At 39.4% G+C, this 12,315-nt stretch overlaps 1 protein-coding gene across 1 annotated transcript in view; it reads right to left on the bottom strand.

Annotated features, from left to right (window-relative positions):
* Window positions 1-1,884: 1,884 nt before the first annotated feature.
* The window catches only part of LOC127450214 (adenylate cyclase type 9-like), a 56,391-nt gene continuing 45,960 nt past the window's right edge, over window positions 1,885-12,315 (bottom strand). Inside the window, exons 6-10 of the mRNA XM_051714102.1 lie at window positions 9,871-10,079; window positions 9,434-9,593; window positions 8,259-8,401; window positions 8,097-8,120; window positions 1,885-6,862 (exon numbers count right to left, since the gene is read on the bottom strand). Of these exons, the coding sequence (XP_051570062.1) occupies window positions 5,575-6,862; window positions 8,097-8,120; window positions 8,259-8,401; window positions 9,434-9,593; window positions 9,871-10,079 (1,824 nt within the window). The 3' untranslated portion in view covers window positions 1,885-5,574. The remainder of the gene's footprint in view (window positions 6,863-8,096; window positions 8,121-8,258; window positions 8,402-9,433; window positions 9,594-9,870; window positions 10,080-12,315) is intronic.

The following is a 12,315-nucleotide window of genomic DNA, read 5'->3' on the forward strand; positions in this document are numbered from 1 at the left end:
CCAAAATTTCTTGGTAAATGGGTGCAGTGACTTTGGTTTTCAAAAAACACAATGGACCAACACCAGCAGATGACATTGCACCCCAAATCATCACAGACTGTGGAAACTTAACACTGGACTTCAAGCAACTTGGGCTATGAGCTTCTCCACCCTTCCTCCAGACTCTAGGACCTTGGTTTCCAAATGAAATACAAAACTTGCTCTCATCTGAAAAGAGGACTTTGGACCACTGGGCAACAGTCCAGTTCTTCTTCTCCTTAGCCCAGGTAAGACGCCTCTGACGTTGTCTGTGGTTCAGGAGTGGCTTAACAAGAGGAATACGACAACTGTAGCCAAATTCCTTGACATGTCTGTGTGTGGTGGCTCTTGATGCCTTGACCCCAGCCTCAGTCCATTCCTTGTGAAGTTCACCCAAATTCTTGAATCGATTTTGCTTGACAATCATAAGGCTGCAGTTCTCTCGGTTGGTTGTGCATCTTTTTCTTCAACACTTTTCCTTCCACTCAACTTTCTGTTAACATGCTTGGATACAGCACTCTGTGAACAGCCAGCTTCTTTGGCAATGAATGTTTGTGGCTTACCCTCCTTGTGAAGGGTGTCAATGATTGTCTTCTGGACAACTGTCAGATCAGCAGTCTTCTCCATGATTGTGTAGCCTAGTGAACCAAACTGAGAGACCATTTTGAAGGCTCAGGAAACCTTTGCAGGTGTTTTGAGTTGATTAGCTGATTGGCATGTCACCATATTCTAATTTTTTGAGATAGTGAATTGGTGGGTTTTTGTTAAATGTGAGCCAAAATCATCACAATTAAAAGAACCAAAGACTTAAACTACTTCAGTCTGTGTGCATTGAATTTATTTAATACACGAGTTTCACAATTTGAGTTGAATTACTGAAATCAATGAACTTTTCCACGACATTCTAATTTATTGAGATGCACCTGTATATATACATATATGTTTAAAATAGTGTATAGCTAGACGCAATGCCAGACACAGCATGCACTGCTTAAAATGTCATGCACATTAAAGGGATAGTTCTCCCAAAAATTCTCTCATCATTTACTCACCCTCATGCCATCCCAGATGTGTACGACTTTCTTTCTTCTGCAGAACACAAAGATTTTTAGAAGAATATTTAATCTCTGTAGGTCCATACAATGCAAGTGAATGATGATCAAAACTTTGAAGCTGCACAAAGCACATAAAGGTAGCATAAAAGTAATCCATAAGGCTCCAGTGGTTAAATCCATGTCTTCAGATGTGATATGATAGGTGTGGGTGAGAAACAGGTCAATAGTTAAGTCATTTTTTTCCAATAAATTCTCCTCCCTTCCCAGTAGATGGCGATGTGCAGGAAAAGTGTGAATCGCCAAAAACACAAGAAGAAGAATGTGAAAGCAAAAGTAGAGATTTATGATAAAAAAAAAAGAACTTATATATTGATCTGTTTCTCACCAACACCTATAATATTACAAATGATTACTTTTATGCTGCCTTTATGAGAACTTCAAAGTTCTGGTCACCATTCACTTGCATTATATGGACCTACAGAGCTGAAATATTCTTCTAGAAATCTTAATTTGTGTTCAGCAGAAGAAAGAAAGTCATACACATCTGGGATGGCATGAGGGTGAGTATACGATGAGAGAATTTTCATTTTTGGGTGAACTATTTTTGATTAACCGTAGCAATAATTGTAATAACTTTGGTATTTTAGCAGAAACAGTTTTTTAAATTTGAGCAAACAGGCTGGATTTATACAAAAGTGTTACAATATTACGCTTGTGAACATGGCATGAAAACTTATGGTTATTTGTTTCTGATGTAGTGTGAATGCAGGATATTTTTCATTCAGATTCATTACAAATCAAAAGACAGATGGCAGACTTCAACACTATATTATTAGCTTTCCCTTTTCATCCATTGGCTTTGATGTAACAGTATGGCACATGCATCAGTATAAATAATTCAAAAAATGATATGCTGACACAGAGCAATGCATATGTACAAACATAAGAGAAATCTTAATACAGATGGACACAGTTTATAAATGACCTATTAAGCTGTCTTCAAAGAAACCAAGTCAAAATCATACATTATTGAATAAATACACTCTTTGGCAAGAAGTCCCAGTGTAACACTTCAATTAAAGCCACAAGTTTACGTGTCAAGTAGCGTACACACATTTCTAAAGTCAAATTGCTCTGAATCATGAATTGGTCCAGCTAAAGTAATAAAACAAACAAAGTTTTTACAATATTGGCTCTTCTGTTATCATGCAATAGTTCAGCCCTTTAATTTTCCCTAAATATGATTTCCGTACTTAAAGTCTCAGGCAGCAGAAACTAAATGAACACAGTATTAATTCACATTCAAAAAGACTATACAGTGGGAATGGACGTGTCAAGCAAATTCCTATTAAGAAAAGGCACGGCGCTAAAAATCTGATGACATTTATCATACACAAGAATTCAGTGAATATATAGTATTTGTGTAGGAAAATGAACAGGATGACGTCATTTGACCATTTAGATGCATTTTAAACGAGTAAAAGGCACTAATACATACAATGAGAAATACTGGCAAATCAATCACCTTTTTATAACAATTCCCTTTTAGTATGTGTCCTTGGCAGATAGCAAACTCACACAAACGTGTCAAAACGTTGTATATTTCCCATTTTCTTTCAATCGTTTAATCAGAGCACAATCCCTATAAACATCCAGACTGATCTCACCATGAAATTGGAAACAGTATGTTGACTTTTCTTTACCTAAAATCAGTCTGTGCTTACCGAAATGTGAAATACTGCCCCCAGTGGCCAAAGCCATAACTGTTGTTGGGCGAATGGGCATGTGTGAGCACCATTTTATGAGTGAAATGTCCACAGAGGGGCGCCAAAAGCGAGTTGTGAAGCGAGTCGTTTTCAGCTGTACAGGCTGTAATACAGTGAACAGGTATGCATGGTTTATAAACTTTACCCCCCAACCCAAACACCAAACTTAAACATAACCATCAGTGGAGTAAAAATGTAATGGTAGAGGGGAAATGAATCCTCTGAATTGCACTTGTCACTGATTATGCTGGTTTCAACGTGAGATCTGAACCCGAGTCACCTACGCTGTTGACGCAACACACTTCCGGTCTTAACAAGGGAAGGTAAACATACTGGAGCCGATGCAAAAATATTCAATAGGAGATGCCGTTTGTCTGTGAGTTGGTATAATGTGGCGAATCATAGCGTACTGGAACTCTCGGAAACAACATGCAGACTTCCTGTGTCATCATGTTGATAATGGAGCTCACACATTCCCATATGTCCAACAACACTTACCGCTTTGGCCACCGGGGGCAGTGTTTCAAATTTCGGTAAGCACAGACCGATTTTGGCTAAAGAAAAATCAACCTATGGTTTCTGATTTCACTGTAAAATCAGTTGAAAATATCACTACTATGTCCATTTTCATTTAAATCTGAATTTACATGAAATACAACAAGAGAAAACCTTGAACACACAACCCTTTTAAACAAAGAAGGTTGCCCATTACAAAGTCAAAGGGGACAAAACAAATAAATCAAACTGTTATCGAAAGGCAAATTTCTAAAGCAGTGACATGTAACGAATGCTATATTAGTGCAAAATGACTTACATAGCGACGACACAATGTTAACCTTTTTCTAATATCCCATACAATAATTTACCCTTTACTATTGCACTGACAAGCAGGCAGAGTCAAAGCTATACTTTAACCTATTCTAATTTTCACAGAAGTTTTTACATTTATCTGGCACAGAAAATGTGCGTTACTTTGATCATTACAGCGCTCATGCCAGTCCTCATGCCACTGTTCTGCCACTGCAGTGACTTATTTGGCAAAATGACTTCATTAATCCAATCATAAAAATGTCCAATCTTTTTCAATAAAGTTTCTTTCTTGACAATATAACAAATTTTATTCACTTTTCTTCTCCAAGATCTCAGTGCAGCCATGAAAGTCAACAATTATAGCAGTTAAAGTCTACAAGAAACTGTGTTCACAACCCATTTTAACATCACCTATAGGATGACGGCAGATGGAAAAGTCGATTACATTTAGATTACAAAATTACAAAGACTTTTTTTCTTTAAAATAATGTGCACTGATGAATCGTGCACAATAAGACCAGGTACATGTAACTGTGAATGTTAACTTTAACCTGTTGAAATGTTGACTCCCTATGAAACCAACTCCCCACATTTAGTCTCTTTGTTAGAAGTCACAGTAGATTTTTGTCCTTTAAGACTAAATGATCTCATGCGCATTATGGCAAAGTTCCCACATCATGTAAGACCTCGTTGTTTGCAATTCTGAAAATTCTGCAATGTTTGCAATTCAGGTTTTGGTCAGCCATCCAATCTATTGCAGAATGAATAGCAAAAAAAATAAAAAACAATATTAGGAGGACACAAAAATGTGAGCGTCAGCAAAGCAAACATGGACCTACAGTAGAGCTAAATGAAGTAAAGATGAAAAATTTCCTGTAGAAATGTTTGATATTTTGGATTCTAGGTGAATTTAGCCAATAGCTTGCTCTACATTATTCAATTTTGCTAATACAGACACTGTTCACCATGCATGCACTATTCTTTTAAAAATTGCAATATACTGTAAACTCATTGCAATTAGAGTTTTGATTTGTAAAATTGTCAAAGCAGCCTCGTAAATACTGATCGATGAACTCAAAAAATATCTACAAATATTCCAAAATACGTCAATTGCTTTCACAAAAAACGAAAGCTTTTTCTAACATTAAATTTACATGCAACACTGGATTGATAAATCGGTTTTCCATTTTAAAAAATGCCTCATACATATTGTTATCATCATAAAGGCACTTCATTACAAGAAAAAAATTCACAAAAGGCAGAAAATAGTAAGAGCTAAAGGGAAATAATGCTCAAAATGGCCTGTTTAAAGAGACAGTTTGCACAAAATGAAAATGCTGTCCTAATTTACTCATGTTGTTCCAAAATCCATATTCTTCTTTATAGACAGTGAAAATGAATGGTGACTGAGGCTAACATTCTGCCTAACATCTCCTTTTGTGTTTCATGGAAAAAAGATATTCAGATGTTTAATTTTTTGTGTGAACTATCCCTTTAAGGAGGGTACTTTAGGTCTGTTTGTGCTGCAGTATTGGGCTTGCAGTATAAACATTAGTTGTAAGATTATGTGCTTAAATTATATAGACTTCTCCACTCCACATACACAGATACAAATCTATGCTAGCATACGTACATCCTTAAACATGCCTATCCTTACAAACTTAAAGGGTTGCAAACCCACTTTTAAAGGGTTAACACTGCTAAATTAGAAATCTTAAACCAGCCCAAGATGGATTACTGGTCTTAGCTGGTCTGTTTTCTGGTTTTATTAGGAGGTCAGGCTTGGAGACCAGCTGGCCGACCAGCTGGCCAGGCTGGGAAAACAACTAAAACCAGCTAATATCAGCAAACCAGCTTAGGCTGGTTTAAGCTGTTTTTATCAGCAGGGACAACCAACAAGAACAACACTGTTGGTTTGTTTAGAGTTAAAGTTTTGTCAGTTCACCAGTGTACTGCACATCTTTGTTCTCTTTTGTCGTGGCCTTTGATTCATGGTTTTCTGGTTGGCTAGTTAGGTTTTGTGGTCTACCAAATGCAGCTGGACTTCCACACAAGGTGGTCTCTGGTATACCAGTCAGGCCAACAGCAGATGCGGATCGCTGGGTCTTGGATGTACGATCACTGCCAGATACCTTCTCAGTGAAGTCTCTCCCAATGTATCCTTGTCCAGTAAGACCTGAGCTCACAGAAAACGATGGACCAACTCTACCGGCATTGGCGGCAAGCACCATATTGGCGATCTCATCGGTGGGTGAGCGACCAATGCTACCGTCCACCTGCGCTCGTATTTCTGGTGAGACCGAGAGATGGTACTTCGGCACGGGACCGCTGTCTGTGCTCTTTGGGTAAAGGTAGGTCTTCATTTGTCCCTTACCCTTTACGTTGACGGTACCACGGTAATCAAACTCGTAGTCCATTCCGCTGAGAACACAATAACTTTCCTCGCTAACCTGAACGCGACACTCCACACCTGTAGTGTCCATCCGACTCGCGATATTTACAGTGTCGCCCCAAATGTCGTAGAGTAGCTTGGTTGTGCCGATAACTCCAGCAGTAAGAGGTCCGTGGTTGAACCCGATCCGTAACTTGAACTTGAAGCCCAACATGTTTTTATTGAAGTCATCAACCACGCGCATCATTTCCAGGGAAAATTCAAACAGCGCTCGCAGGTGGGCGTGAGGGTGTGCTTGGTCGCTGCACTGTTGCGTATTGAGGCCTGATGCTGCCATGTAGCTGGCACCAATCGTCTTGATCTTCTCAATGTTGGAGAAGTCCGATTTGCGCAAGAGTTCATCGAAGTCCCCGATAAGTTCGTTCAGGACGCGGTAGCACTCTTTGCCGCCCTCGTAGCTCTCTTCGTAGAACTCGCTGAAGTTGACGATGCTGGCAAAGATGACCCCCACATTGTCATGGTTCTTTGAGTAGCTCTGGGTTACCTTGAGCTGCTCGGCCACGTGGATGGGAATGATGTTTCGCAAGAGCCAGTCCGCCTGGTCGCGCATGTTTTGGATCTTAATGCGGTGTTGGTCTGCTTCCTTGTTGCCATGGTAGTGTAGCCGGTAGCTGACCTCAAACTCGCGGTTGAGAAACCAGACGAGTAGAATCAACAGGAAAAAGGCCACCAAAGCCTCTGGGCCGAGCAGGTCCTGGACTTGGACCACATCTTTTGCAGAGGTCTGGACATCAGTACCGCTGCTGTTGAAGTCACTGGATCTGGTTGAGAGGGAAATATTTGACAAAGCTAGCAAAGCAAAGCGAGAATTACATAGCTTTTCAACACTGTTGGAGAATCAAGCTTAAACCTGAATTGTGTAAAAAACAACTTGAGCAACTTAAAGGCCAAAATATACAATGGTTTTCCACGTGCCGCTACACCTTATGCACAGTACACATGACACATAAATTTCGTCATCACAAAGCAGTATAAAGAATATATTTTGAAAGGCTAGAGCGTTCGGCCATGCTAGACATGTTTTACTTAATTTTTAAGTAAACGCTAGCCTTAAAGCTGGTATGACCAGCTGGTAGCTGGTTTTTACTAGTTCAAAATAGTCAACCAGCTTGGACCAGCTAATGGCCAGCTAGAAACCAGCTAGCATGTTACAAAATGCAGCTCCAGATTAAACTGTATTTTACAGTAGGGAAAAAAGAGAAACAATTTAAAGCTGGAGCTTTTACAAAGGTTTGCAGGGCCCAAATCAAAACAATAAATAACCCAGCAAACAATTTCATGTTCTAAGAACATTTTCCTAATGTTACCATTAGGTTGTGAAAACGTTATTTCTGAAAGGTTTAAGAACGTCTAGCTTTTTAAACGTTGTATTGACGTTTTTACTTGGTTATGGGAACGTTAAGCAGAACGTTATTAGAACGTTCCATACTCTTGTTATAAAACAATTTCTCAATGTATTTCAATGGTTATTAAAACATTATGCAAAACGTTTCTGGAATGTGAAATTTTCTCATTATGCAAATGTTTTCTAAACGTTTTTCCTTGGTTATAGGAACGCTCTGCAGAACGTTATTAGAACCTTCCATGCTCTCGTTACAGAAACATTCAATGTTTTTCAGTAAGTTATTAAAACATTATGCAAAACATTACTGGAACGTTCAATGCACTTGTTCTTTCAATATTTTTCAGTGGTTATAAAAACGGTATGCAAAACGTTACTCAAATGTTCTTTCAACGTTTTACCTGTAACACTGCTTGTATTCATGTTGGTCAAGTACTAAATTTGTCCCCCCAAGTGGACTAAGTGAGGTACAGTGCCTCAAGTGTTGTTTTCAAACTTTTAGACTAGACAGACTTACCAGACTTACTAGCAAGTTCATCTGAACTTTAGATTTTTTGTAAGGGAGCTTTTACAAGGTTTGCAGGGCCAAAATCAAAACAATAAATAGGTACAGAAGTACGTACCCACGTGGTCAAAGTGTGTCTCAAACTTACCTCAAAAATAAACGTTCCCAAGTGCTAAATAAAAAATGAGAGACAAGAATTAGCACTGAATTAGCATGAGCATAACATGTTAACTTATCAATGACACTAACCTCATCGGCCAAAAGCATCTCTAGAAATTACATCATAATTCACAAACATGAATCTTTTAACCTGCAGGGGGGGCTCCACAGCACGCTAAAGAAAGTGAGTCCTGTTAGTGTCGCCAAGCTTGAACGCATCCAGAAACTGAGCTGACAGAAATTGCAGTACTGGATGATGGCGATAATGACAGCACAGCAGGTGAACATGGTGAACTAGGGAACAGATTTAGACAGAATTAAACATGCTCATGTTAGCATTGCAGTTAGCAGAAATCTGCAAATGCCTGCAAATATTAGCATCCTGAAGGTAGCATAAAATTGCTTCAATCATGGCATATTTGTGATTCAATAGTCACCAGGCATATTTATAACTTCTGTAGCGAGGCCTAATGGAGATGAACCTTATTGATCTGTGCTCACCTAAACACTAAAAAGGAAAGTTCATGCAAAAATGAAAATTTTGTCATCATTTATTCACCCTATTGTTATTTTAAACATGTATGACTTCTTTCTTTCAAGGAAAACAAAAGGAGATCATAGGCCAATTGAAAGTCTCAGTCACCATTCAATTACATTGCATTTTTTTCAATGCAATGAAAGTGAATGGTGACTGAGGCTGTCATCCTGCTTAACATCTCCCTTTGTGTTCCACGAAACACATATTAACTCTGAATACTTATAAATACTTATTTTTAGTTCAGTGAAAGATCTGGACACTTTTTGCAAAAATTCCAAAAACATATTTATTCTGGGCTATAGTGTAATAAAGGAGGAGAGGGAGAGGGGTATGTCAGTTTAATAGGCACTATTTATAATGTTACTCTAACAAAAATACCATGGTATCACTATAAATTTGGGACATGATACTGTGATGAGGAGGAGGGCAGGGCCGGGCCAGCCCCCAATCGGGCTTATCAGCCGAGGAGACCCCACCCTCCTCCTCGTCACACTTACCATTGCATATTTTTTCATACAACCGTATAACTTTAGGTTCGGGTTTGCAACTAATAAAAATGTATTTATTATATATATGTACATTTTCATTAGTGTAATAAAGTATATACATACATATATAAGTAAGTGATTTGTACTGGTTGGGTCAGGTCAGATGGTCAGATGGTACAGGCAGGGCTTATGCCTCAACTTAATGCCCATGCAGACCTCTAATCAAAATACCATACCAAAAGAAAGAAGAAGAAAAAAAAAAAACAACAAATCTGGAAATCTGTTTGGTTTTCTATATACCTGTATGGATTGATGCATATTGCAGGTGATATGAGAGAACACAGCCACTGCAGGTAAAGACACCAGCACGGCTCCGATCATGTGACGGGGAATCCAGCCGGAGATCGCCCAGAGGAGAGTTCTGGTGCAGTTCACAACCGTGCCCAGGTAAAATGCTCTTCTGCACAGTACACAATGTGATTGTATTTCATCAGGACAGTACAACAACAGCTACAGTATGTGCACTTCAAAAAAGATGCAAAATATACCAAAAATAATATCAAATGTTATTGCATTTTGTGCAACATATAATGCTGCTATAGTCCTGACTCTTCAAGTAGTTGTAAGATTGGCGTAACAAAGTTTAAAAAATGGAAAATGGTTTGCAGAATATAAATCATAGGGGTTTGGAACAACATGAGGCTGAGTTAAACTATTCCTTTAAACATTATGCACACCGGATTGCCAGCAATAGAGCCAAACACTCAAGCACTGCTGCGACTGCCGCCACTATGAGGGCCGGTGTGGGCAACGGCTGATGGGTAACCAGTGGTCGCAGGAAGCAAGCCAATGAGAGAGCCAGAAGAACACAACAACATAGCAGCATGTCCAGAAAAGAGCTGAATGTGGGACTGGCAAAGGTCTGAACAGGAGCCTGTGTCTCCACCTGAGAATGAGCAGAAAGACAAAAAGAGGGGGATTTGTAATCAAATTAAACGAGACCTCTAATTGAAAGAATATTGCTAAGGAAGAACCTGTCATGAAGTGCACTGTTAAAGGGATAGTTCACCCAAAAATGAAAATTCTCTCATCATTTACTCACCTTCATGCCATCTCAGATGTGTATGACTTTCATCTTTTAGAAGAATATTTCAGCTCTGTAGGTCCATACAATGCAAGTGAATGGTGATCAGACCTTTGAAGCTCCAAAAAGCACATAAAAGCAGCATAAAAGTAATCCATACATTGCCAGTGGTTACATACATATCTTCAGAAGAGATATGATAGGTGTGGGTGAGAAACAGATCAATATTTTATTTCTTTTTTACTATAAATCCCTCCTCCCTGCCCAGTAGATGGCGATATGCATGAAGAATGCGAATCGGCAAAAACAAAAAGAAGAACTCTTAGGAGAGAAAAGCATTTAGGAGGGCTGTTTGAAAGTGGAGATTTATAGTAAAAAAGGACTTAAATATTGATCTGTTTCTCACCCACACCTACATCGCTTCAGAAGACATGGATTTAACCACTGGCGTCTTATAGATAACTTTTATGCTGCCTTTTTGAGCTTCAAAATTTTGGTCACCATTCAGTTGTATTTTATGGAACAACAGAGCTGAGATATTCTTCTAAAAACCTCCATTTGTGTTCAACAGATACATTTTCCTTTAAGCACGCCATGGAGGGTCCTAAATTAATGCTTGTTTTAGAGTAGAAATATCGAAACATCTTTAAAACAAGATACATTTACTTGAGAAGCCAAATGACGTTAGATACTAAGTCTTGTTGCAGAGAAACCTAACAAATTCAGTAATATTCATGCTTAAAAAACTGGAAAACAAGACAAATATATTGAGTACGAGTTTTTTTGCGATGTAAAAATTGGCTTTTGTGAGTAAATAAAACAGTTACTGGCTAGTGACTGAACTGTAAAAACTGTTTAATTGAATTGTAAGAGCAATAATCTGAACCTTGCTGATGAAAGTGTAACAGGAGCCAGCTGGTAGGTAGCTGTGCAGTGTGTAAACCTCACTCCCCTGGCCTCAAGAGGCGCACTAACAACTGACGCTAGAGGCTGTAGCCTTTAGCCTCCTCGTTAGCGCGCCCACCTCCCATGCCAGAGACGACAGTTCAAATCCCACTCCGAGCGGGTCAAGCAGGACCAGTTACAGTGGTGCCGTGACCCGGATGGGAGTGAGGTTTAGGGCGTGAGTGTAACAGTAGCCAGCTGGTAAGTAGCTGTGCAGTGTGTAAACCTCACTCCCCTGGCCTCAAGAGATGCACTAGCAACTGACGCTAGAGGCTGTGGCCTTTAGCCTCCTCGTTAGTGCGCCCACCTCCCATGCCAGAGACGATGGTTCAAATCCCATTCAGAGCGGGTCAAGCAGGACCAGTTACAGTGATGCCGTGACCCATATGGGAGTGAGGTTTAGGGGGGTGAGTGTAATAGTTGCCAGCTGGTAGGTAGCTGTGCTGTGCTATGTGTAAACCTCACTCCCCTGGCCTCAAGAGACGCACTAGCAACTAACACTAGAGGCTATAACCTTTAGCCTTCTCATTAGCGCACCCACCTCCCATGCCAGAGACACCGGTTTGAATCCCGTTCGGAGCGGGTTGAGCAGGACCGGTTATAAAAGCAACAAAATGATTCAAATTAAAGACATATAAACTGGGTACTAAATTCAACAAGTTTTACTTCAGTGGAAAATTTACATCAAAAGTTTACCTAGAATGCCTAAATGCCCTTTTCAAGGCACTAGAACTCCATGTGGTGATGCATATGTGGAATATTCCTCACATCGAGCCACCAATACGCATATATAAGGAACAAAATCGAAATGTCTAAACCAAGAAACTGCCTTATAATTGTTTGTCACAAATAAGCAAGGGAGAAAAAGTGACTACATACTATACAAAAAAAGTTTCATTGCCAGTAAGAAATATTTAAGGCTTGTGTATTTTTTTCAATTCACCCTCCACTGACAGCTTCAATTAATTATATTTGGACCCTAATGGCATCCATGCATGTTATTTTCAGCATTTCAAAAGACACACCAGCAGAGGGCAGTACAGACAGGGTAACAAAGTTGTCCTCATCTTGCCCTGCAATGATCTTCCTCTGCTGCAGTCTTCCACTGACCAGTGAGTTAAGTGTTTACAAATGAAACTGCAATATTGTGTAC

This window comes from Myxocyprinus asiaticus, chromosome 13 (genome assembly GCF_019703515.2).
Source record: "Myxocyprinus asiaticus isolate MX2 ecotype Aquarium Trade chromosome 13, UBuf_Myxa_2, whole genome shotgun sequence".
NCBI lineage: Eukaryota > Metazoa > Chordata > Actinopteri > Cypriniformes > Catostomidae > Myxocyprinus > Myxocyprinus asiaticus.